General features: G+C 51.9%; 1 protein-coding gene and 1 long non-coding RNA gene across 2 annotated transcripts in view; one reads left to right on the forward strand and one right to left on the reverse strand.

Moving 5' to 3' along the window:
- WNT7A (Wnt family member 7A) overlaps nt 1-19659 on the reverse strand; it is a 35147-nt gene extending 15488 nt beyond the window's left edge. Inside the window, exons 1-3 of the mRNA XM_063164375.1 lie at nt 19501-19659; nt 18471-18697; nt 7930-8201 (exon numbers count right to left, since the gene is read on the reverse strand). Coding sequence (XP_063020445.1) covers nt 7930-8201; nt 18471-18697; nt 19501-19571 — 570 coding nt within the window. The 5' untranslated portion in view covers nt 19572-19659. The remainder of the gene's footprint in view (nt 1-7929; nt 8202-18470; nt 18698-19500) is intronic.
- Nucleotides 19660-20337: 678 nt separating this feature from the next.
- On the forward strand, nt 20338-22356 carry LOC134422384 (uncharacterized). Its single transcript, XR_010028805.1, has 2 exons — nt 20338-20605; nt 20715-22356. It is a non-coding gene; the product is annotated as an uncharacterized LOC134422384 (long non-coding RNA).
- The last annotated feature ends 4347 nt before the right edge of the window (nt 22357-26703 follow it).

Raw genomic sequence — 26703 nt, forward strand, 5'->3', positions numbered from 1 at the left:
GAGTCCTGGCTTGGATTTGTCAGAGATTTAGTGAATGAGGCTGCACACTGGGAGATCTCCACCAGAATTTGGTGAACACTTCATGTATAAACACAGCCTGATTCTGCATTAAAAGTGGTCTCAGTGAACTGGCCTAACCATTGGTTTCCTGCTGACTTGGCCAACACCAATCTTCTTTGAGTTTTGCTAAAGTGTGGATATGGAAGATCCCAATATCAGGCAAGGAAATCAGTCTTGGGTTTGGAAACCTGAATTTCCAGTGTGACAAATGCCAGCTGGAAGAAACAGAACAGTTCTCAATTGCTGCTTCTGAATTTTTTTCAAAAACTTGGGCCAAAATTCAGGTATGAAGCTCAAAAATCTTGGATTCTGATCTCAACACAACATCAAGGAGCTCAGGTTAATAAAAACATTACAAGACACGACAGCCAAGCTCATAGGCCACAGTTAAGGTTAACAGGTGCTGGGTTTTTTCTTGAAACTTTTCATAGAGCAACAGAATGGCTGGAAGAGACCTTGGAGCCCATCCTGTTCCAGCCTCTCAGGTCTGTTTTTTTTTTTTTTTTCCATGACCAGGATAAGTTTTACAACCCCCAAACACAGCAGGAATCTGCTGTGGCAAGATTGTGTTGTGTGAAAGCTGCATATGCTTCAGATCATTAATGTGTTGTTCCGCAACAGGAGAGACACCAAGGACTCTGTCAAGGCTCCAAAGGTGCTGAAAACCCTGGGAGAAGTGAATAATCTACACAGCACCTATTTTTGTCTAGCTGATATTCCCCTCTGAGCACTGAATGACAGGTGTGGTCCTATGGGAAGTGTTGCTAACTGTCCCGAGAGAAAGGCCAGATTAAATCAGAAATTGTCCAGAAACCTGTGACCCAGCCAGTGGCTTTGCTGAGCAAATTAATCACCAAAGCAAGCATCTGATTATTGCCATTGTTAAAAGGTGCCCCCTATTAAATTTGGAATTTGAGATCTGTTATTTATGGAGAGAGGCTGGCCCTCAGTCCCAGCTCTCTGTCAGCAGCGTGACAGACTGGCAGCTCCAGCAGTCACACACATGAAATGCATGTTTTGCTCATAATGCCAGAATCCTCTAAAACTGCGACTCTGGGCGAGCGATAGCATTTATCATTCCCTAATCTCCAGTGTAAATCAGGAATTCAGTTCTCAACCACATGAGATATAGGAGGGAGCTGAAAGCCAAAATACAAGTAGGACCATGTATCACCATTTCTGATTAGCTGAAAGTGGAGGACAAGTGGAATGAAAATTCATTTTTGTGGATTACAGTTCTTGTGCAGTCCAATTCCCTCTCATAATTTAGACCAACATTAATGCTTCCTTTATCTTACTCTGGGCTGTTGAGAAGATGCAGAGCTTGTCTGTCAAGCTCGGACTTGCTTTAAGACTATTATCTAAAAAGTAGGAAAGCCATAAATAGTGCTTTGATCCTTTCAAACACAAACAAAATGCTCTAAGGCTGCAAGGGATGTGTATTTCTTTTCACACCTAGGAGGCTGCCCAGCAGAGCCTTGGGATGGAGCTGGATGGGATTTTGGAAGCACTCAGCTGCACCCTGTGCTCCCACCAGCCTCAATGGGAGCTTTCCCATTCAGTGAACTGGATTCATTCCAAACTCAGAGCCTGGCCTTTCTGGGAATCCTGCTGCCCCAGCCAACGAAGCTGCCAGGACAGACTTTGTGGCATTTAAGGCTCCTTTGCTAATTGCACTGAAGTACAGCTGGGTGCCAGGCCCTTGGAGGGAAGGCAGGGCCTGAGCACTGGGTGTACCTTGGATGGATGGAACTGGGCCTGGGTCCTTGGGTGCACACTCCTCTTTGCCCCCACAGCCTCATCAGAGGTTTGCCAGAAGATATTTTACACATTGTCTGGCCACAGTGAGGCACAAGCCCTGTGTGTAAACCTTCTCCTCAACATTCTCTGTCTGCCTGGTTTTAATCTAAGCCAGATATTGCACCAGGAGAGCTCCTAGGACCCCCTCCACAGGCACACCTGCTGCACCCAGCACCAGGTTTCCTGGCCTCATGGAGCCAACATTTCTCTGTTAATACTCCTGCTCTGTGAGTGGCAGTGCCGTGTGCTGTCCTGGCTGAGCATTCCTTGCAGGATGCTTTGGGCATGGCTCTCTCCAGCACAGGGGTGCCCTGGCCAGGATGCAGGTCAGGGTCTGCCAACCTGCCCTGGCACAGCCCTGACAGCGACAGTGGGGTCTGGCAGAACTGTCACTGCCACTACCAACAAGGGGCACCACTCAGCTGGGTGTTGGAGGAGCGCCCCTAACATCAAGAATGGGAGTTTCTGAAAAGGAAAATGAGGAACATTTCTGTGCCCAGGCCAGAAAAACCAAACCAAACCAAATTAAAAACCAAACCAAACCAAAAAAATCCCACCACAAACAACAACACATTGGAAAGTGTGAAGTGCAATGGCAAAGGCACTGCTAAATCCTGAACTCCAGGGAATGTGGCTGTGCTGCTGGTACTCCAATATCCTTTGATTGCTGGTGCCAGGAGTGTCAGGGCAGCCTCTCCCAGTCCTGCTGGGCTCTCTGAGATTCTCTGGAGTCTTCAGCAGCTGTGAGCAGCTCCAGGCACAGGAGCTTTATTCTGGTGGGTCCATGGGAGCAGTTCCTGCAGGTGCAGGGGCAGCAGGGCAGGTGTGGCTCTCCCAGCCAGCTGGGCTGTGTGCAGGCACTGCAGGGCTGCCTTACAGCAGCCACATCCCTGTGGAAGGAATCTCCTGCCTCCTCTGTGTCCCCCAGCTGTGCCTGCCAAGCACACCAGCATCCCTGGGCATCTCTTGGGAGCAGAGCTCCTGCCAGGAGCTGCTGGAATGCTGGGGTCCCTCTGCAACACTGCTCTTCCCCAGGCAGGGCCACTCCAGTGGGGCTTCAAGCCCTTTCACTGCATCTTTTCATGTGTTTAAAGATTTAGCTCAGGCAGAACTATTAAATCTCCAGAATTTCAGGCCTATATTCAGAAAAATAGAAATATTTTTCTGTTGTTTGGCAGCCTCTTTTATCAGCCCTGTCTCTTTCCTAACATGATGCTCACAGTTTTTAAGTCATTCATCTGCAGGAGGTTGTGCTCTGTGCTGCTGCTGGTAGTCAGGTGAAAGGGTAGTTAAAGAAAAAGGCATTTTGAGAGGGGTAGAAATAGCTGTCCCCTCCAGAGAGAGTTAATTGCAGTGGTGATTGCACACCCCACAAGAAGAGGAACATGCTCAGGAAGCCTCGTGGCAGCTGAACTCCCGAGGTCAGAGAAGCAGCAAGTAAAGAGTCCCACAAGTGTGGCTTCCCAGGACACTTGGGAGAAGCCCTGAGCTCCTGCTTTCCTAATGCCACTGTGTCACTTCAGCCTGGCTGCAGTTTTCTACAGGATAAAACATTACACACGCCAGTGTGTTGTGATCCCTGCATGATCCATGCCAGGAACACCTCCTGGGTGCTCCCAGCTTTGCCTGCTGTCACAGCAGCTCTGTCAGGCACGTCCTCCACATCCCCAGGAGCCTCGGAGCTGAAGGGGAAATCTGAAACACTCCTGATGCGGAGCATGGAGAGACATTGCAAAGTTAGTGCACCTACACATGCCTCCAAAGAGAAATGCTGAATAAAAATCCACCTTGATGTGCTCTTGAAGGCAAAAGCCTTCTAAATGCAGCCTGTGCCCATGATTTATAACAATGACTCATAATATTGCATTATACTTAATATGATGTAACGCTGATGCAAGATGCCATTTGTGGAATTTCAATGTCACAGGGAAAAAGAGAGGAGAGAGCAGTCTGGTCATGTACCTTGCCATGCTGTCAGAATGAAATGCTCACAGCCACAATGTGTTGAGCCCTTCAGTATCTACTTCGTTATTTTTTAGCAGGATAACTTGGAGAATAACATTTCTGTTTCCTGGAGTATAAATATCTTTCAGACATACATTATTGTGTTACTTACAGTAATTTAATCAACTTCATATTTGAGAAGACAAATTTGCTAACAGACAATTCAGTCTTGCAATTATACCCCCTCACGTGGAAGTTTGCAGGGCAAATAAGGATTATGCCTTTAAATTAATTGAAGCTTTATCTCCCTTTTCTGACCCAGCTGTTATGAATTCTCCTCCTGTTCTCACTGTACTGCTTGCTCCTTCCTGCAGTGAATCAGCACTTCAGGAAACACTAATTCAAAGAGGAAAGACACCCTAAACTCTGCTTCTGAAGGTCAGGAATCGCTGCTCTCCAGCAGGTTTGACAAATGAGGTGAGGCTCTGGGGCTGCTCAGGGCCAGTCTGGGGGAGGGTGTTGGTGACCCCAGCTCAGAACTCTGCCCCTGCCCTTCCAGCAGCCCGAGGAACTTGTGCTGCACCAGTGAGTCCTGCTGGGGTGTCCCCCAGACACACAGACAGACAGACACACAGACAGAGTCAGAGCCTGTCCCTCAGCGTGGGGAAAGCTGGCCTGGCTGCATTTGTGGTGGGAGCAGCAGGGAATGGCTCCTGTGCCCCTCTCCTGCAGGGCTGCTCCTGCTGCATTTGTGGTGGGAGCAGCAGGGAATGGCTCCTGTGCCCCTCTCCTGCAGGGCTGCTCCTGCTGCATTTGTGGTGGGAGCAGCGGGGAATGGCTCCCGTGCCCCTCTCCTGCAGGGCTGCTCCTGCTGCATTTGTGGTGGGAGCAGCAGGGAATGGCTCCTGTGCCCCTCTCCTGCAGGGCTGCCCCTGGCTGCATTTGTGGTGGGAGCAGCAGGGAATGGCTCCCGTGCCCCTCTCCTGCAGGGCTGCTCCTGCTGCATTTGTGGTGGGAGCAGCAGGGAATGGCTCCCGTGCCCCTCTCCTGCAGGGCTGCTCCTGCTGCATCCTGGGCGTGCCCCGGGGGTTTCCAGCACGGCACGACCCGAGCTGCTCAGCAGAGGAACAGGGATGTTCTCCACCTCTGACCTCTGAAATCCTCCACATCTGACACCCTCGCCTGTCTCATTTCCAGCAAGAGCTGACAGATTGAGGAATTACAGAGTATCCTGAGCTGGAAGGGACCCTCAGGGATCACCCAGCCAAGCCTGGCCCTGCACAGACATCCAACAATCCCGCTCTGGGCATCCCTGAGAGCCTTGTCCCAAGGCTCCTGGAGCTCTGGCAGCCCTGGGGCTGTGCCCATTCCCTGGACAGCTGTACCCTTGATAACTGTACAGAGCTGTGTGCTCAGGATGTTCGGAGGCTGCTGCTGGCACCCAGGGAGCACTGAGACATTGCCTGGGTTAAACAGGACTGTGAGAGGCTGGAAAGCCTTGACCTGAGGTCTCCAGGAATCCTGGATCAGGCTTTTCCTGGTGGTTCTCTGTGGGTTCATACCCTGCAGTCCCTTCTGTGGCCTGTGCTCCCAGTAAGGCCAGCAGAACATTCTCACCCACTGAGATGGAATGGATGATTTTATCAGTGATTTTATTCTCAAGAAGACAACTCAATATTGATGGATCTGTGCCTTTCTAGAGTGCATCCTGAACCACCTGCAGTAGGTGTCACTTTGAAGAAGGAGCCTGTCACAGGTGAGCACCAGGTGAGTGGGCACAGCACAGTTTCACATTGCAGGCCAAAGAAGCAGAGAGGCTTTTGAACAGAATAGCAATGCCTACAGGTGCTGGTAAGAAATCAATAAGAATTGATTTATTTTTGGAAGCCTGGTAGGTGCCACTCTGTCTCCCAAGTGCATAAATATGATCAAAACCTAGCCATGGGCAAGTGAAACAAGACAAGAATTTGTAGCCCAGAGGAAAGCCACCATGAATAGATTGTTTGGAGGCTGATAAGATCCATACTGCTCCAAAATGGAGTTCCACCTCACAACAAGGCTGTCTTTGTTGTGGAAGAGTCAGGTTGTGAGAGTCCTGGCATGCCAAATACCTGTAATGGCCTCCCCTGCCAATTGTCTTTAAATACTGTGATCTTTCGCACAGGAGCAAAGCCTGAAAGAAATCTCTCTAGCAAAAACATCATTTGTTCATTCTCTATGGGACAGTGGAGCAAGAAGCCTCCCCTCAGTCCTGTTACTCCTTCTCTCCCCTGCAGATTTCAAGCAGAGATGTGTTCGAACAAGGATGGGTAATTTTGCTCTGTGAGGATGCAGGAAGAAGTGCAGAGCTATCTCCAGATCAGAGCAGTTCCTGAGCCTGCTGGAGAAATGGCAGATGGCCAGAGATAGCACAAACCACTGCTCTCCCAGATTACAATGAGGAGAGCTGAACCTTCCAGGCACAAGCTTCCAGGACAGCAAATTGTGCACAGAAAGGTGAGAAACACGAGGAGCCTGGCAGGGAGGCTGGGGAGGCTCCTGGAGCCCTCCTTCCCACAGCCACCTCCAGCACCGATGGCCCTGCTCTGCCCACACTCCATACTGGGGGATAACCAAGGTAAAAAATGCATCTTTTCTGTTTCTCTGCATTTTTAAGCTTTGCTTTGGGGAAAAATTTCTGGCCAGCAGGCAGTTCCAGCCATGTTTGCAGTCTGGTGTAGGCTGCTGTTTCATTTCCTGGGAATCTTTTACTGCCAGCACCCATCAAATACAAGCAGACCTTTCAAGGAAGTAGCTGTGCCACAAAACTCCTCTGCTATTTTTTGTTTCACTGGGTCTGTGCCTGTACAGCAGAGCAGGCTGTGGGTGTTGGTGCTTCACCAAGCTTTTCCGGATGTGCCTTCATGCTACCAGAAGCTAAGTAATAAAGATCTCAGAACCATTCATTTTGCAAATATGAACGCTCCATTCTTGAGCTATTCTCAGAATTCAGGGTTCATTTTGCGGGGGTTGAAGCACAAGTTTTGGCACCACAGAGCCAGACACAGGCATTTGGGATACTACACAGAGTAAAACCCAGAATCTCACCTATAAAACTCCTACAGTAGCATTAAATTAAAGAAGGGTTAGGCTTTTGTTTGGCGTGGAAATGGCTTTTCTTCAATACAATCTGCCTGGCTCCAGCATAACTGGAGATGTCTCAGAGCCTACAGGTAATTACCACAACAAAAATAGCATCCACAAATTAACTGCTGCTCCCAACTTCCTTCTCCTATTTGCCTCTAAGTCACACTCACATGATGCTGGAATCAGGAATTGCATAGGAGGAGGTAAAGGAGAGCTGAGGAAGCAAGGACTGACTTCCCTGAGAGATGGGATCAGCAGAACTCGTGCAGGGAGAGCCCTGCTGGGCTGTGGGGAGCACACAGGCTGCCCTGGCTATCCCAGCTGCTGGAATGGAGCCACAGCCCCGCTGGGACAGCCTGGGAATGCCCGGCCCACAGGGAGCAGGGCTCAGAGCAGGCTCCTGTGCCCGGCCCAGCTGCCACTGGAGATTGGACACCCGGCCAAGGCAGCAAATCCCGTGGTCCAGTGCCGGGGATCCCCAGGAGTGCTGGCTGCGGGAGCTGCTGGGGCCCTGCCTTCCCCAGCGCCGCCTCGGCAGCAGCAGCTCTCGGTCCCAAAGGATGGGGTGGGTGGCAATGCTGCCATGCTGAGCCCAAACCCGAGTGACAGTGGCACACCGAGTGACAAGAGCTCCGCCTTTCCCTCCTCGCAGGGGCGGCTCTCACACAAAGAGCAACGTTTGAACAGCAGGGTTGAAAATGATCCCTTTTCAGCTGAGTGAGACATTCATGTCTGAACCTGACAAGGCTCCTGCTCACCCACACAGCAGCAGGCAGCTTGTTACCAGAAGTACCGTTTGACTCCCCAGATAAAACACTTGTTTGATTTTTTTTTTCCCCCTTTCTTACATCTGCAAAGAGTAACGTTTAGACAAATGCTTGACAAGCAGACGGTCCAACAACCTGCCGAGGTGCCTGCTCGTGTGCTGTGAACGATGGCAGCACCACGCAGGGCACCCAGCCCGGCCCCGGGGCGGGCACGGGGACAGCGGGCACTCACCTTGCGCCCGGCCTCGTTGTTGTGCAGGTTCATGAGCGTCCTGGCGTTCTGCTTGATCTCCCGGGCGTCCACGAAGACCTTGGCGAAGCCGATGCCGTAGCGGATGTCGGCGGAGCAGCCGCCCCATTTCCAGCCCTCCTCCTTGTGGTACTGGCCCTGCTTCTCCTTGTCGCAGCCGCAGTCGCTGAGGTTGCCCTGTGTGCAGGCCGCCGTGATGGCGTGCGCCACGCCGGCCGCGATGATGGCGTAGGTGAAGGCGGCCTCCCTGCTCCCTGCAAGGCAGAACGGCCGTGAGCGGCGGGCAGGGGCACGGCGGGGGAGCGGCAGGGAACGGCAGGGGACGGCAGGGAACAGCAGGGAAGGGCGGGGAACGGTGGGGGAACGGCAAGGCCTGCGGGCACACAGCACCCTGGACATGCTGGAAACTGCTCCATGAACATCAGGGCCTGTGGGCACACAGCACTGGAAACCTGCTCCATGAATGACTGTGGGCACACAGCACTGGAAACCTGCTCCATGAAGGGCAGTGCTGTGGGCACAAGGCACTGCCTGCTCCATGAACAACAGTGCTGTGGGCACACATCACCCTGGAAATGCTGGAAACCTGCTCTATGAATGGCAAGGCCTGTGGGCACACAGCACCCTGGAAATGCTGGAAACCTGCTCTATGAATGGCAGGGCCTGTTGGCAGGGCCCCACTGCGCCGCCTGCTCCATGAATGGCTATGAGCACACAGCACTGGAAACCTGCTCCATGAACAGCAGTGCTGCGGGCACACAGCACCCTGGAAATGCTGGAAACCTCCATGAACAGCTGTGGGCACACAGCACTGGAAACCTGCTCCATTATTGGCAGTGCTGTGGGCACACAGCTCCATGAACAGGGCTCTGGCCCCTGGGACTGACCTGCTGCGTGCTCATCCCTAAGGCCACGGCTCTCCATGAGGCATGGGGAGATCAAGTGTTGTTCAGGCTGGTGCCTTTGGAGTTTAGCTTTTTTATGTTTCAAATCCTGTACTGATCAATGTATAACTCTAAATGCCATACAGAGTGTTAGCTGCTGTCTCCATGTTTTGGTCAGACAAAAAATCCCTTTAAGCCTGAAACTCAAGGACATCCTACAGCCTCAGAGCCCGAAAAGTATAAACAGAAATGAATGGGGAGGAGGAAACTGGGGGTAAATGACTTCAATATCTGCAGCTGTAATTGAAGAATTAACCCCTGATATATAAAAGGACCAAACTTATAATTGTCTGAAAAACTCATGACCACTGTCCATTCTCGGTGCAGTCTCTGGGAGGCCTCTGGCAGCCCAAGGAGTCCCTGTTAAAGACTTTCAATAAATACCCACTTTATTCTCTTTACCTTGCCTAGCCTCTGTTCTAGGGGCCACTCCAAGGCATCAAGCCATCTCTGTATTTCCTGATGCTATTAGAAGTAGGCAAACTAAACTTAAACCAAAAGGATGGGGTGGAAAATGTTTGAGCTCAAAAATAAAGAAAGAAAGGAAAACAAAATAGGTGGGCTTGGGGGGTTAAATTTTGAAAGCACCCATATTCAACCTTTAAAAAATTCAGCTCAGAAATAGGATTTTATTTAAAAATTTAATTCTACACTAAATTGTAATTTTACAGAATGACCACTTCTGTTTGACTTGCGTTCTGAAAGCATTCTAACTCAACTGGGATGATTTTTTCACATGGTAGGTGTCAAACGTTTTCAACGCTGACTTCTATGCTGACTCAATGAAATTAGTCTTGGTTTAATTTCAAAATTTCTCATAAAATGAAGAAAAAATCCTGACCGGTTGTAGGCACTGTGACCAGAGCAAGGTGAAGTAACAGCCTCACCAGAGGCTGTGAGACAGAGGTTGGGTCAACATTACCTTGTGCAACAAGGCCATAATTACAGGCTTCTGCTTCCTGAGGGGGGGTTCTCACTTTAAGATTTAATTTCTCTTTTTGAAGTTTGGTTGCATGCTGGTGTATTTCCTACACATGGACCCTACAGGATCTGTGAGGCTTTGGGGGCCAGTTCAGCTGAGAGGGCCCTTCACAGCCTGAGGAGGCTTGCAGAGGTTGCCCATGTATGTCAAACAGCCCTTAAAATTTTTTTGGATCTCCCAAACCAAGAACTTGTCCTACTCTTATTTCTCCAATGACAAAATGCACCCTTGTTCAATAGGATCAGAATCAGGCCCTTAATTAGGGGAGTGCAGATGGGAAGATCTGCTTCCCTTCTCCAAGTGCTCCTCAGCTGAGTCCTGGCAGACCTCAGCTGCTGGCAAGAGTCTGTTGCCCATGAAACAAGCCCATTTCTGCTGCTCCTTGCATTTCACAAAAAAAAAAAAAAAAAAAATTTGGGAAAGAAACCTTACAATACTTCAGCCTTGGCTGCATCCCTTTTGTGTAATATGATCTGGATTTCTCTGCTTGTCTCTTTCAATGATAAATGTTCACTTCCTTATATCGAGGAAGTAAAATGGAAAACAAGATGACATTATCACAATCTGTTAATAGTCAACTTCGTGCCCTCTATTTGCAAAGGCAGTATTCACTAATGCTGCAACGTGCTGCATTTATTAAGGAATTTAATAAATATTAAGGAACAGTCAATTATCTGACTTTCTCAAAGGATTCCTTGTTTCTCCTTACTTTAAAAAAAACCATAAAATTATTTGTTTTGACCATGGAAATTGGAGATGAAGCTTTCTAGAACTCTTGGCTTTTTATAAAAATCTGAATGTGGAAGAGAAATGCCAGGCTTTAGGTGTATTTGGAGTTGTGCTCCTCCTCCAGTTTACACTCATCAACACCCTCACTATTTTAAGCACAACACCATGAAAAAGGCACTGGTGGACAGTGTACAATAAGAAGTTCCACTTTATCTCTCAGAGGGCAGCACTGCATCACACCAGATTTCTGCTCCACAAAGCAGCAAATGGGACAGTCAAAGAAATATTTCTGAGTTGAATTTACATGTGGTTATTTTCTCCCTTTGATTTTGATCAGATTACTTTTGTTCAGTTCAGTATTTTCAAGTTCTAGAACAAAAACCACTGGAAGATCACTTGAACCTGACATACTCAACATTGTAGAGGCTGAGCACCTCTTTTGCTTTTTAGAGGGGAGAAAAATACAATGTAGAAAATACAAAATTAGTACAAGCAGAGTCAGGAACCATTGTCAAGCTTGATCATAGATTACATTACATGAATTATTTTATACGTTTGTCTTATTTGGGAGAAAATCTTAGCAGCTTTTAAAAACTCAAATTTTGGAGATTACAATGTAAACAAAGCAAGTGCCTAGAAGGATTGGCCCAAGTAGGAAGTGCCTTGGCACTCGTGCAGTGGTGATAAAGTGATGTGGGTTTGTCACGTCTGCATCCAACTGTTCCTGTTTTTCCATAAATGATTGACTTTTCAAGTCTCATTACCCTGGCCTGGCTCACAGAAATGCCAGCATGGGAGGGAAGCTCAGAGCAGCCTGAGTGTCTTCTGTGACAGTGCTTGAGGTCCCAGGGGTTTGTGCCCCAACAGGGTAACCTGAGCATGGGGGTGCTCCTGCCACTTTAAAGCAGAATTTCTACTCCTGTTCTTTGGATTGAAATTCCTGGAGGATCTGAGGGGGAAACGTGGCTTTACCAAGGTATGGCCAGGCAGCTGCTCCTACAGATGTTGGGCAAAGGTGGAGAGTCACCTGTCACAGAACCATGGAATCCCAAAGGATTTGGGTCAGAAGAGACCCTAAAGCTCCTCTCATTCCACCCCTGCCACGGGCAGGGCATTTCCAGCACTCCAGGGTGCTCCCAGCCCCGTCCAACCTGCCCTGGACGTGTACAAGAATTGCAAGCCCTCCTTTCAGCTCCCAAATCACACATTCTTCTCCTTATCTCAGACAAACCATGGTAAACACTCCAGAGCTCAACTCCAAGCACTGGAGACTCCAGAGAAGGATCTGGCAGCAGTCAGAGCTCGCTCTGGCCATTCACAGGATGACCATGGCTCTGCTCCCTCAGCCTCACCTGGGGCTCTCCCCAGCCCCAGCCAGTGCCTCAGGGCTGTGGGACCTCAGGGGCTTCTCTCCAGGTGTTGGACAGAAACATCCTCCTGCTTTTCCTGTGTTTTTCTGGACTGCAGTGAGGTGTGCAGCACACTGCAGCTCCATTTGCTCTGACGGCAGAGAGCTTGGCACTGATGGCTCCCAAAATTTCTGCAGCTCCACCTGCTGATGCAGATCCTCTCCCAAAGCACTGGGGTCCTGTCTGCAGCCCCTGCTCTGGGCAGGGCACCTTCCCAGGCTCTCTGTGCCTGTGTCTGAGCTCTGCACAGTCAGGCACCAGCCTGGGGAAGCACTGAGAGGGTCCCAGGTGGGTGCAGACACAGGGATTGGCAGGGCAGCTTCTCTCCTCACACTGAGCACAGTTACACACACCCCATGCACACCTCGGAGCCTTCATTCTGCAAACACTCACTGTGTGCCTCTGAGTTTGGATGTGAGTGTTTGCTAGGCTGGGTTTGGGCTGAGCAGCCTGTCTGCCAGCTGCACTGACTGAATGCTATGCATTCTGCTTTTAATTTAGCTAACAACACTTGGGTTTCAGTTTAATCTTTACATTTGAAGACTTTGTAAAAACTTCATTGACGCAGATTAGAAATGGGAACTTATTTTTTAAAAGGAGTGCAATACCTTGATGTTGTTTGGGAAACAAAGCCTGAGCCTGCAAAATGCAGAGTGGATTTACTTGCAGGAAGTCAGTAGGTGCTCAGCAGTTTGGGATCTAAGGGTGCTTCCAAACAGACTGTCCTGCCCTATCAGTCCCCCTCATAAATTGACTGAGCTGTGAAATAAAAGAGAGACAAATTTCTGTTTATCTCACTGGAAAACATGGGTTGTATTTTCTGCTATTTAAAGCCAAAGGGTCAGAGAGGGAGTTATCTGCAGTGACATGAGCTGAAATATGATTGGGAAAATATAAAGATGGAAAACACAGCGTACCTTGCCAATTATGTGCCACAGCAAACATTACTCCTCATGTCTCTATAGGGGCCATAATTCACAGCCTGGAAAAACGCAGAGCAGAACCCATCCCCTGCCTGCTTCGGGCTTTGCCTCCTCCTTCTTTGGTAGATACAAATGGCCTGCCAGGATTTCTTATTTTCATTTTTCTTTAATCTAGCACAAGTGATTAATAAGAATGGTAGCTTAAAAAAAAAAAAAAATTCTCTTCCTAATTTTTTCTTCCCCTTCTCTACAAAGTTTGGCGGGTTGGTGCCTTAAAATATTGTATTCAGTTGGAATGAAAAGGATGCTTCCCTATAAAACAGCACTGTGGCTTTACAAAGATTAGTACAGGTAAATAAAGTACAAAGGGGCTTTAAGAGGCATTCAAGACTCGGGGGGTTTATGCCCTGCCCATTTTCATGAGCTAAAGTTCCTTTCATCAACACATTAAACTCTTGAAGAGGAAACACTCCAGCTAGAGTGATTATTTCTGAAAATACCCCCTTGAAATTCATAAAGTTACTACTCAAGACACGTGCACTGCAAAACTCAGAGCCACTATTTTGGAGTTCAGATAAGTCTCCCCTTCTGAGGGGGCTGTGAGCCCCCAGACCCCAGCGCTCCTGGGGAACCCTGCCCTGCCACAGATCTCCCACTTCCCCAGCCAGATGCAATCTCTCTGTTCCTCTGGAACAAGTACTCACAAGACACATCTGAAGGCAGGTATGAAAACCTTGTGATGGGAATTCCAACTGCAGTGACCTTGGGGCAATGTTTTATCTTGCAGTGACAGTCCTTGCTGAGAAAGATTGACTTTTTGGCACAAAGCAGCTTTGGATGATCAGGCCATATTTCAGCCTGGCCTCTGTTTTGCCTGCAAATAACTGTTCTCCTGCAAGACACTGACAGTAAAAACTGGTTGTAGGGGCTGGAAACCTAGCACAGAAATTCAAACTCTGACCTCACCTGACTAGATAGAAAGACTCCAGTTAATTACAACTTTTTTTCTGTGCATCTTGGGGGCTTCCTAACAGCAGTGGTTGAGAAAACAGAGTACTTCTCAAACTTTCCTCTAAATATTGACCAAACAACATAGTGCAGCAGCACTCAGAACTTTGTTTCCCACAGAGTTGGGCAGGTGATCTTCCATGCAAAACAAAAACAAGAAGGATTTTCCTGACAGAGCTCCAGGAGCATTTGGACACTACTCTCAAAGGGATTGTTGGGGTGTCTGTGCAGGGACTCCATGGTCCCTCAGGGTCCCTTCCAGCCCAGGAGGTTCTGGGATTCTGGGATTCCACCAGTGGTTGTTCACTTGGTCTGTTATTCTGGAATTCAAACAATCAGACTTTAAAACCTGGCACGGGAAACTGCAGCAGTGTTTAAAATCAAAATGCTCCCTGAAATGACTGAAGATTAAATCTGTTCTTCAGCACACCTGTACTGGGATGTTTTCACAAGTGTTTGTCTATAACACAGTGACAATATGAAGATTTACTCATAACTTTCCTGTTAAATTTTGTGTTAAATCTACCCAGCTGGAGAGGAAAATGTCCTAGATCTTCTTCTCTTTTCCATACCAGCAGGAGAGCTGGCAGCTCTGAACAGGTTAGGGAAGGCTTTGCCTTGTAGGACAGTTGCCATTTGCTTCAATAGGCAGGAGTGGGAATGTCCCTCTTCCCTTATGGTGTTTGAAGCCGTAGAAGAAAAGTTGATTTTAGTACCTGGGAAATGAATGAGTGCTGATTCAGTGCAGTGCAGTGGACAGAGGAAAGGCAGCAGGCTCTCCTGGTTTAGTGTGTGCCTCAGGGCAGCCCGGGGTGATCCCTGAGCCAAAGGCATCAGCACACCGTGCAGAGCTGCCCTGCTGTGCTCATCAGCTTTGGGATCAGCCTGCCTATGGGGACTCTTCTTCTGATTTCAGCTTTCCTTATTCCCAAGAGTAATGTCAGGTGGGTGAAGTATCAATGGGATTGCACTGAAGCATTCCCCGGGGTAGAAGAGAGTGAGGAATTGATGCATTTTAGTAAGGCCAGGATGAAGAGCTGGCTGAAAGGTTTTGCTGAAATGCTCCTTGCAGACCACCACTCACACCTCAGAGCTCCCTCCATCCTCCCCCTGCTGGGTCCTTGCAGCCTTTGCAGGGCTCTTGTGCCTCTCTTCTCTCAGTTCTGTCCTGAGGGGTCTCCCCTTGGCCATGTCCCTCTGCTTTGTGCCACTTCACTTTCTTGTTTAACAGTGCCAGTGCTGCTCACTTGTGGCAAAAGGAGATGGGGTTTTTCCCCCTGTGATGCCAGTGTGGTGGTGTCCTCCAGATCCCATGAAATGTGGTTGTGTCCAAGGCAGTCCTTTGGGACACCAGCAGAGTCACTGCTGGCCACCTGCTCACGAGGTTGCACCCTCAGAACAGGCCCCTGAGGTACCTGATGGAAAGAAAGCCTTGGCCACAGCTCTCACTCTTCCCGTGATCCAGCAGAGCCCAAATCTGATTTTCAGACTCCATCAAAGGCATCTCAGATCCTCGGGCTTGAACCACGTTTCACCTGAAGACAGACAGGCAGGAGGGTTTGGGCCTCTCCTGCTTTAAAAACGTTGGTTTTGATTGTGGCCGTCCTCAGGAACAGAACTGCTGACCACTGTGGCAAATGTATTTGGTTTTAAGTGTGTCCATAATTGCAGCGTTGCGTCATCTCCATGGTTATTTTAGAAATTCTCTCTGCCACTCTACATTATTAATAAGGTGTCTGTGGAATGGTCTAGAAAAATCGTCCCTGTGTTGGTCTGGGCTCCATTGCTCCCTCTGGGACCGGAGCAGAGCAGTCTGGTGGCACTTTGTGACTTCTCTGTGTGTCCTGGCACTGCTGTCCCCAGCTGGCACGGGGTCACATCCACAGGGTGTCAGGAGGGGACACAGAACACCTCTCTTTGGAGGGGCAAAGCAGATAAAATACCCAGGAAATGGAGAGTCAGCACTGGGCACTGGTGGGAGCTCACTGCCACCAGTGGGAAACTCAAGCCCATGAACATAAAAATGCTCTAGGATGAATTCAAAGGGTTGCTCACTGTACCTCTACAGATAAACTCCACAAATAAACTATCACTTCACTGGATGATGGATTGAATGTGAATTTTTAAAAATACTCACATGCTGCAGGTTAGAACAGGGAAATATTGTTTGATCTTTCCTTCTAGAGAATTCCAAGTGTTTCAATAAGGTTAATATTCCTGTTGCCATTTTAAAGATTGGAAAAGAGAAACACAGAAGAGTGTGCCATGACCCTTAGCTACACAACAGCAGGGCCAGGAGGGGAATTGCCCTGAGTGGCAATAAGAGAATTTAAATAATTGCAGTATATTTGCACAACATTCATAGAATTCAGGGTAAGGTACTCAGACCTGATCTCCTGTTTGTGGGCACCAAATTTGACTTATGGCTTTATGGCACATGGGTTGCAACCTTTTTAACCAAGGAAAATATTATTTAACCTGGAACACACCCTGGCAGAGATCCTTGGGAAAGAGCAAGAGATGCCTTTTCCCCATAGCCATAGAAAGATGAGCTGTCAGATGTTCAGGGTTTCTATACCTGCTGAAGGGAAGGAGCAGAAGAACAAGGAGACCACCTGAACAGGAACACTTATAAATATTTTGTGGTGTTTGAGAGCCTAAGTAGTTTTATCCTTGAGACCACAGGAAAGTCTGTGCAAAAGAAAAAATCACCTTTGGATTTCAACCCCCTGTGATTTTTTCCAAAGTCTACTTTAAAAATATCATGTGTCACCTGTTTAAATTTGAGGGGTTTGTTATTCTTTAAATGATTTTTATGGAGTTTTGTAATTTGGATGCCATTCAACTCTTGACTGTGTTCTGAAACCAAGGAAGAATTTGCCCTATCCATCCTAGCCTCATAATGGATAGATAGAACATATTAAGAGTTATCACCTCAAAGACAGATCAAAGTCTACTTCCTTTGATATTGACTTTCTTTAAAAGGGCCTAAATATAACCCGCTAGCTAAATAATTCAATTTTCAGAGGGAGGGAAGGAACTGAGAGCATGTTTACACAACAGACCACAACAACTCCGCAATTTTCTAATTTCTGGGAGAAGAAAACTCCTTCTCACATTTTCTGCTTAAGGAAATGTTACTCTTGGACTAAAAGAGCCCAAACCTGCCAGCCATCCAAATGGACTCCTCACTGACAGAAGTGGCAAACACTCGCCTGCATCGCTGACAGGAAGGACTCAGCTCAAGGAACAGAAACATGAGCGAACCTTGATAAACGCTCCATTTTCAGATTTCCCCAGCGTTGTGCAGAGAGCTTTTTCCCTTGTCTACCTGAGCCACTCTGATTATCAAAGGTTTTCAAAGGCAGGGTTTCCAAACTGAGACGAATTCTTCTCTTCCTGCTCTTTCCTTACCCAAGTTCTGGAGAGCACCTGCTGCCATTGTGCCCTGCTGTGGTGAAACACACACCCAGCGCTCTCAGGGGCTCCAGAGCCTCTGTGTTCCATGGCAGTGCCAGCAGTGAGGCCCTGGCACAGATCCTGCCCTGGGCCTGAGCAGAGCCTGGGGCCAGCCCATCCAGGGCTGCCCTGGCCCCTTTCTCTGGGCTGCCTGCTCTCCTCATGAAACACCCACATTTCCTACCATGCTAAGTATTGCTTGATGGTGTTTCTGGGTTTTTTGCAACTTCATTTTACATGGGGAAGAGACTGGAAACCACGGATCCTTCTGGGCGTGGAATGCAGTGCTGTGAGCTTTCAGTGCTGTCTCTAAAAAAGACAAGCCTGTATTTGGAAAGCACATTCCTTGGTCTTTGCATTTTAAGTGGAATCAAAGAAACATAGGGTAAGTTTCACTACAGTGTTTTGCAGAATGGGGGCATGAGAGTTTTAATCTCAGCCCTATTTCTTCAGGTATTTACATTAGTTATTATTAATGCTGCTTTAGCTCAGAATTTGCATATATTTTGTGCTGCTGCAATAACTGAAAGCATGGAAAATGGGATCTTCTGTCAGTTGATTGGAGCAGCTTTTGTGAATGCCCTGACATCTCAAAGCAGAACACACCCACTCTTCCTCGTGGCACAGGGGCACAGCTGCTGTGCAAGGATTCTGTGTGCTGGGAATCTCTCACAGCGAGACTGATGGCTGTGCCTGGATCCCACATCAGCCCAGTAACCCCACAGGTGTAGTTCCAGCTCTGCTCAGCACCCTGGCTCTCACTGCTGCCTTCAGCAAGAGCCAGTCCTCTTTTCTCCCATCCCTAAGAACATGAGTCGGGTCCTGTGCACACATGGGAAGCTTTTTGGGGAGGATTTCTGAGAGCAGGGCTGTGAAATAGCGCCCAGGTGGGAGCTGGCACACATGGGAGTGAAGCACAGGCAGGTGCCTTGCCGGGAGGGAGCAGGTCAGCAGTGCCAGCAGAGCGCCCAGGTGCACACAGTGCCCGCGGTGCCCGCAGTGCCACCCCCGGTGCCCGTGCCGCCATCCCGTGCCCTCGGGCGGGCGGGGCAGAGCCCAGAGCACGTACCCACTTTGAGCTCCTTGCCGAAGACCGTCCGCTCGCCCAGGGCCGAGCAGTTCCAGCGCCCGTTGCGGAACTGGAACTGGCACTCGTTGATGCCCATCTGGGACCCTTCCCCGATGACAATGATCGCGTCGGGCCTGCTCTGGCAGATCGCCCGCTGCCGGGGGGCGAGCCCCGGGATCTTGTTGCAGATGATGCTGGCTCCCAGGGCCACCACAGAGGAGAAGCCCCTGCAACGACAAGACGGCGGCGGAGGCTGAGGGCAGGCGGGTCCGGGGGCAGAGCGGCACCGCTGCCTCCCCGTGCCCCGGGGAGCGCCCGCCTTTGCCCGCGCTGCCCTCTCCCCGTCCCTCTCTCCGAGCCGGGGCACAGATGGGCAGAGCGCACTGCTCTTGCCAAACCAGGAGCAAACTTCCTCCTGCCAGAATTAAAGCGCGGGCAGCGGCATTGTGTGCCCGGGCCGCGCACTGGCGGCGGGCTGGGAGGGTTTTCCCAAAGCTGCCGAGCAGTTGGAGGAGAGAGGGAGAGAAGGAGACAGAGAGGGAAGGAAGGGAGGGGGACAAGCCACGCTGCCTGCCCCGGGGCCGCCTCCTCCCGCACGCAGCGCACCTGGCCGGGGATGCTGCGAGTCCGGAGCGCCGCCGCCCTCCCTGCGCCCCTCCCGGGCCGGCGGCGATGTCCCCCCGGGCGGAGCGGCCGAGGGATGTCCCTGCCGGAGGCGCGGGCAGGTACCGGCCAGGGAGCGCCCCGCACCGGGCTGGGGCAGGGCCGGCTGCCCGGGAATCGCCCCGGCGTCCCTTCCCGGCACGGACCCAGCCCCTCGCAGCCCCGCACATCGCCCCCCGGGAGGGTCGCTCCGAGGCGCGCTTTACCTGTCCTTAGAGAAATAATCGTGATCTCCACCATCATCACTTTTTTTTTTTTTTTTTTTTTTGAGACTTCTCGAGTTAAATAGTAACAGGTCTGGGCAGGTTGGGCTGAGCGCGAAAGAGAGCGCGATTGTTATAAGGGAAAGAAAAAAAAAGTTACTTACCCAATCTTGATATACACAATCCCCAGACTCAGGAAGATGTGGAAGATCCAGCGCCTTGTTTTCCTGTTCATATTCCTTGCTTGCCGTGGCTCAGACCAACACGCGAAACGATGCCCGGCGCGCCCGGGGCCGGGGCCGCTCCGTCGCTGGCGCTCACGGCCGCCCGGCCGAGCGGGGCAGCCCCCGCCGCGCCCCGCAGCGCCCGCGGCTCCGCGCCGAGCCCCGGCCGGCGGCTCTGGGCATGGCCCCGCTGCGGGCGCTGTCCGGGAGCGCGGGGCCGGGCGGGCTGCGGGCTGCTGCGAGCCGCGTGCCCACCTTCGGTGTGAATTGGCTCTCTCTCTTCTTCACACAACACCCCCCCCCCCCCTTTTTTTTTTTCCTCTCTTTCTCTCTTTTTCAGCTACTTGGGCGTGTTCTCCAAGGAGGGAGTTGTCCAGCCGGGGGGGAAGCGAGGCGGGGAGGTGGGCAGGAGGGGAACAGGAGCGGCAGACGGATCACCTGCCTGCGGGCAGGCTCAGCGCGATCCTCCTGCCGCGGGCACGGCCCGGGGGAACGCGGCGGGGGCTCCGGGGGGTGTCACCGGGGGACGCCCCCGGGGCTGGCCCCGGCCCGCCGGGCGGCATCGGGGGCCCGCACCCCGCGCTGCTCCGCGCCGGCTGCGGGGCCGCAGCTTTGACTCCGCGCTCGCCGCCCGCTCGCCGGGGCCGCCGAGCACCTGGGGCCGGTTTTATGCGTTTGTCCCGACGCTCCTCCCCCCGGTCTGCCTCCCGCGTGTCGCGGGCTGTCCCGCAGCCTCCCGGTCCCCGCGTCGAGGTGAGCCCCGGGCGGCCGCAGCATCCCCGGAGCGCCGCCCCGCCCGCACCGGGGGGGGCCGGGAGGGAGCCCCGTGTGCCCGCAGTGACCTCCCCGCCGGCTTTGTGCCGATCCTTCAGTGACAGGGCACGGCTCGGTCCCCGTGGCCGCGCTCCGAGCCCGCGCTGGGGGCGGCCCGGGGGCTGCGGCCGCCCGGGAGCTCCGCGGAGCCGCCCGCCTGCCGCGGGCGGGGGCGCCGGCCCGGCCGGGAAGAGGATCCCGGCTCCTCGTTGCGGGAATTTACACGGATATGGTGACTATTTTATTATCCACTTAAAATATTTCTAACAGGGAGGTTACCTAAATGATAACAGGGGTGTGGTGCGGGAATTGTTCTGCTGATAATGTTTTTCTGATGACAGAAACACGATGACAGGATTCCTCGGCGTCCCTCGGAGGAGCCGAGCTGGAGCCGGGCTGGAGCCCCTCTCCGGGCAGCGGCCGCACGGACCCCCCGCTCTCCCGAGCCACCCCGAGCGGGGCGCAGCCGGTGCCGGGGCTCGGGCCGGTCCGTGCCTGCCCAACCGGCTGTCCGGGGCACGGAAGGAGTGTCCCGGTCCAGCTCTCCATCGCTCCGCGCTCCCCGGTGCGGCGGATGATTCCCAGCACCTTGGCACCCGCAGCCTCTCCGTGCAGCCGGGCCGCGCTTCCCACCGGAGCCTGCGGGCGGCCCGGGACAGGGCACGGAGCGACATGCGGGGGTGCGGGGTGGCAGTGCAGGGGTGCGGGGTTCGGGGAGTGCAGGGTTAGGGGGGAGCAGGGTGTGGGGCGCAGGATTCCGGGAGTTCGGGGTTCGGTTCGGTTCGGTTCGGTTCGGTTCGGGTGCGAGGGAGCCCCGAGCCCCGCGGGCAGCGCCCGCCGCAACCCCATTGTCAGAGCGGCACCTGGCGGGCACGGCCGGAACTGCAGGCGCGGGCAGAGGAGAGGGGAGAGGGGAAAAAGGGAAAAAGGGGAAAGGAGAGAGGGGAAAAGGGGGAGAGGGCAAAGCGGGCAGCAGCGGGCAGCCCTCAGCACCTCCAGGGCATTTGGGCCGGTGGGAGCAGCTGCTCCGAGGCTTTTGCAGCCTCCAATGTAATAAAGGCTCCCAGCCCTGGAGCGCACCCAGCACCAGGGACAGGGGATGGGCCAGAGTCTACAGGGGTGAGTAGGGGGCAGCAGGTGTTGATGAGAGCAAATTCAAGGCTTGGAGCAGGTCCTCTTTGGGTGGGGAAACCCCCCAGCAGAGCGAAGTGCCATTGGAAGGCAGCAGAAAGGCCGTGCCCGCTCCCCTCGTCAGCAGCAGGGAACATCACCCACCCAGCTGTGGGCACTGCCAGAGCTGCGCTCGCTCCGGTGCCACGAACAGGGGGCGACAGGGACAGGGGAGCCACAGCCAGAGCTTCGGGAATCTGGGACAGCTGCCCTGCCCACAGGGACAGTGACCAACAGCCAGAGCTTTGAGAATCTCAGAGCTGCCCTGCCCACACACCACAGGCTCCTCCAGCAAACACATCCACAGCTTTTTATGCTTCATTTTTCTGATTTTTTTTTCTTCATTTCTGATGTGGAAGCTGGTGATGATCAGTATAATTCAACCTCAGTGTTTAACACAGCACACTGCTATGAGACAGGTCAAGGATGAGCAAACTGTTTTCTTGGGGCTCAGGAAAAGTGGAGAATGGCAAACTTTCCTGAGAAAATAATCAATGACTTTCTTTGACTCTGTTCATTCCTAAAAATGTTGTGACCTAGATGCATTTGAAGCATACATAAAATAACATTCCTGTGCAGATTACAGGAGGTAGTTTGGCTTGTTTGGCAAAGTTTCTCAAGCTTTTTCATAATTTTTAAAATGCTGTGGACTTTAAATCATCCTTTCAACCACAATGTCTTTTGAGTGGTCTGTAGTAACTAATCCTTACCTACCATTACAGGGTCTGCATATCCAGCTCCCTTTTTTACACTGTGTCTTCATATTTATTACTTCTAATAAATAGATTCTAATATCTGCATAATAAAAATCAATATGAGGCATTGTGATAACTAATTCTACTTCTCTTTAGAGTAATAAGTTACAGGCAAGTTGGTAAATTAACACAAAACTTAGAATCACAATTAGAGATTAATGACAGAGCAGTAGGAATCAGGAAATTGCCTGTGGCAAGAGAAATTAACTCAAACCCATGCTCTTGAAAGGATTTAAGAGAAATCCCAGGGCTGGTGGCAGGAGGAGGTTTGGCTCTGCTGCTCCTCCAGTGACCAGAGGGGGAGGCTGGAGGGGCCTTTCCTCGAGGGCTGGGGGTGACAGGGCAGGGGTTTAAGCTGAAGAAGGGCAGCCCAGCTTTAGATGGGATTTTGAGAGGAAATTCCTCCCTGTGAGGGTGGGCAGGCCGTGGTACAGGTGCCCCGAGCAGCCCCTGGATCCCTCCTGGCGGTGCCCAAGGCTGGTGGGACAGGGCTGGCAGCACCTGGGACAGTGGGAGCTGTCCCTGCCATGCCAGGGGTGGAACACGGTGATCATTAAGGTCCCTTCCCACCAAAACCAGTCCATGACTCCCTGGTGCCCTGGCAGTTTGTGACCATGCCCAGAGCCATGGGGCTCTCCCGAGATGCTCAGTGCTCTGAGAAACACACCCAAGCAGGGCAAATAGTTTTATTCCAGATACAATCTCTCTGCTCTCACCTTTTACTGCCCGTGTCTTTATTTAGCAGCAGCAACGTTCTTCTGAACAAAGCCTGGGCCCAAGCTGCACCCTGGAGCCATCCATCACTTGTTGCCACAATGGTGTTTCTATTGTTAATTGTTTGTCAGGGCAGCTTTTTGGGGTTAGACAGTGCAGTGATTTAGTACAGCTGCTAATCAGCTCTGAAAATGTATTCTCAAAATAAATTAGATCCAAAAAAAAAAAAAAAAAAAAAAGAAAGAAAAGCTTGGAAAGTCCATTGGTGTGGATGCAATCCTTTGGGAGTGCTGAGCTCCCTCATGAAGCCACAGCTGGGTCCAGGAGCTCCCGGGGCTGCTCTGGGTGAGGAGACCTGCACAGCACACGCTGCTCTGTGTGTGCTTCTGGGCAGGGTTATTAATGGCTCGTTTTTCATAAGCATAAAGAAATACAAGAAACATCCCCATCTGAAATGAAAAAGAAAGGTTGCCTGTCTTTTTCTTTTTCTCTTTTTTTTTTTTTTTTCTTTTAAGATGGCCTTTGATAACAGGAATTCGCAAGGGAAAATGTGGTTAAAAGCCCATTTTGTAACTAGATCCTAGATGCACATACCATCAATACTCCAACTCTGGCTCCCTTTTATCAGGCTAATCATAGCTGCACTGTTTTGTTGTCAAAACATCTCCTGCAGAAGCCAGACCAGAGAGTCCTTTCAGTAGCAGAAATGTGAGGTTAATATACCAACTCTCCCTGTATTAAGAATCTCCTGCCTCCTAAAAGCGCATGGAACAAAAAATACAATAAATAAATAAATAAATAACATTCACGAAGGCAGGTAATTTCCTGGGCTCTGCTGGGCCCACTGCTGATCCTGCTGCCATCAGCAGCCGGGTTGAGTGCTCAGCTGCAGGGTGAGCCCAGCTCCTGCCCAGCCCTGGCACCCTGTGGCAGTGCCCGGTGCCCGCTGCGATCCATCCCCTCCCACGCCTTGCTCTGGTGACACAAACACTGCTGGGCCCAGGACAGGGTGGCAGCCCCTGAGAGGGCAGCTGTGCCCCCATGCCAGACAGGGGAGCCCCCGAGCCGGGCACAGGGACACCCCCACAGTCCCTACACCCCGGGAGCAGCAGGAGCTCGGGCAGCACAGGTGCCTGGCACTCATTACTTGCAGCTCCAATTAGCAACTGATGGGCTCAGGGGGCTGTGGGGTGGGATGGCAGGGGGATGGATGATCAGAAGCCAGTAGAAGATTTGGGATGAAGAAAGAGCTGCTCTGACTGGAGCAGTTAGGGCTTTACGGGCTCTTCAGGGGTGTGGGAGCTGCAGCTGGTTTGTGGTGCAGGGCTGTCCAGCAGCAGGCAGGCTCTCCTCTGCCACAGCCTCCAACACATCTTGTGGCTTTTGGAGCTGGACATGGCCTCAGAAGCTCCTTAAAACATGGTCTGTGAGTCCAGAGTTTCCCTGGGTTCGAGTTTGCTCAGACTTTTTAGTCCAAGTACCAACAAAGGAATACTTTGCATCCAAACCAAAGTAATGGCCTGTGAAGCTGCTCCACGCCTGAGCTGCTGAGCTCCATCCAGCCTGGTTTCTGAGAAAGGATCCCATGGTTCTGTCTGAGAGCTGAGGATGTCTGCATGAAGCCATGAGCATCCATTCTAAAAGCAGTGGCCAGACCCACAGGAGAACGTGGAGGTTGTTGCTGTGCTGCTCTGCCAGTCCCTCTGTCTGTCCCTGTGCTGCCTCTGAGCAGCTGTGGCTGCACCCCTGCTTTCCCTGGCTCCCGGGGCACCTCCAGGCTCACCCTGGGCTGGGGCTGGGCAGGATCCCAAACTGGGGTTGGGGTTGGGATTGGGGTTGGGGTTGGGATCAGCCCTGCTGTCCTGCAGGCTGTGTCCCCCTCCCCTGGTACCGCTGGAGTTTGGACCCTGCCTTGCTGCACACACCAGGCAAGGAGCTAATCATTAATTCTTGGGAAGAAAATTCTCTCTCCTACAGGAATGCTCAACATCAGTAGCAGAACTGGAGAAATAAACTCTTTGCCACTCATTTGGTCTTCGCTGTCTGCTCCCTCAAGCAACGTGCAAGTGTCACCAGGTGCCCACTGCACGTCACTCAGTGACTGCCAGATCCACTGGGGCTCATTTCTTTCTTTTTGTTCACCCTTTATTCCCTGACAGGCATAAACACAGCTATTTGTTCACAGGGATGAGGCTCATCCAGACCTTTTTTAATAATTCATTTCCTGCACAGCTGCTTTGGGACACTTTCCTGATTCCACCCCATAATGTGCTACTTGTTGCAAACACTCTGGGGAATATCTGGAATTTGCACAAAAACAATATTCCTTCATTATCACAACATGCACTTAGACAAACACTACTTTTGCCTTTTTTTTTTCTTTTTTTTTAAGACATGACATTTCCTTTACATGTTTATTGATGGACACAAGGGTGAAGAGATGAACTGTCAAAGCAGACTGTCCATTGCCAAAGAAAGGTCCTGAACACCGTGAGTCTGATCCAGAAAACATGGCACAGCCTTGCAGGCAGTGTGAGAACCAGAGAGCTGTGGATGCTGGTAGAAGGAGCACAGGTGGAGGGAAAGGAGCTGGGCTGCAGAGCTGGCTGTGGATGGCATCCCTGCTGCTGTGCCAGCTGTGCCCAGCCCTGAACTCCTGCAGGAGCACTGGACACTGCAGGAGCATTGGGCACTGGGCACTGCAGAGCTGGCTGTGCATGGGCATCCCTGTTGCTGTGCCCAGCCCTGAACTCCTGCAGGAGCCTTCTTGGGGCAAAACCTGCAGGGAACCAGGGACTGGCCACAGGAAAAGCTGAGAAAAGCCAAGCCTGGCAGCTGCTCCAGCACGGGGACAGGGGGAGGAGGAGGCAGAGCTGCCCTGGGCACTGGGCACTGCAGAGCTGGGCACTGCAGGAATGCTGGGCACTGCAGGAACACTGGGCACTGCAGGAATGCAGGAGCGCTGGGCACTGCAGGAACACTGGGCACTGCAGGAACGCTGGGCACTGCAGGAATGCTGGGCACTGCAGGAACACTAGGCACTGGGCACTGGGCTCTGCAAGGACACTGGGCACTGCAGAGCTGGGCACTGGGCACTGCAGGAACACTGGGCACTGGGCACTGCAGAGCTGGGCACTGCAGGAGCACTGGGCACTGCAGGAGCACTGGGCAATGGGCACTGCAGAGCTGGGCACTGGGCCCTGCCGGAACACTGGGCACTGGGCAGTGGGCACTGCAGGAGCACTGGGCACTGCAAGAACACTGGGAACTGCAGGAACGCTGGGCACTGCAGAGCTGGGCACTGGGCACTGCAGGAACACTGGGCACTGCAGAGCTGGGCACTGGGCACTGCCGGAACACTGGGCACTGCAGAGCTGGGCACTGGGCACTGCAGCAATGCTGGGCACTGGGCACTGCAGGAACACTGGGCACTGGGCACTGCCCTGAGCTCCCCTGGCTGCCCAGGCTGCCCGGGTGATGTGCCCAGCACGTGTGGCTGGGTGGGGACCGGCCTGCACAACAAGGGTGGTGTCCATTCCCTGGCCATGGCAGGGAGGAGTCCCAGAGCCCTGTGTGGAAGGGGTAACAAATAGCATGAGGAAATCATGTGGAGAGGAGGGGAAGCAAACTCATGTTCATGGCAGGAAGGAGAGAAAGGGTGGAGAAAGTGGAATGATGGGGAGGAGGGCAC

Source organism: Melospiza melodia, chromosome 10 (assembly GCF_035770615.1).
Source record: "Melospiza melodia melodia isolate bMelMel2 chromosome 10, bMelMel2.pri, whole genome shotgun sequence".
Lineage (NCBI taxonomy): Eukaryota > Metazoa > Chordata > Aves > Passeriformes > Passerellidae > Melospiza > Melospiza melodia.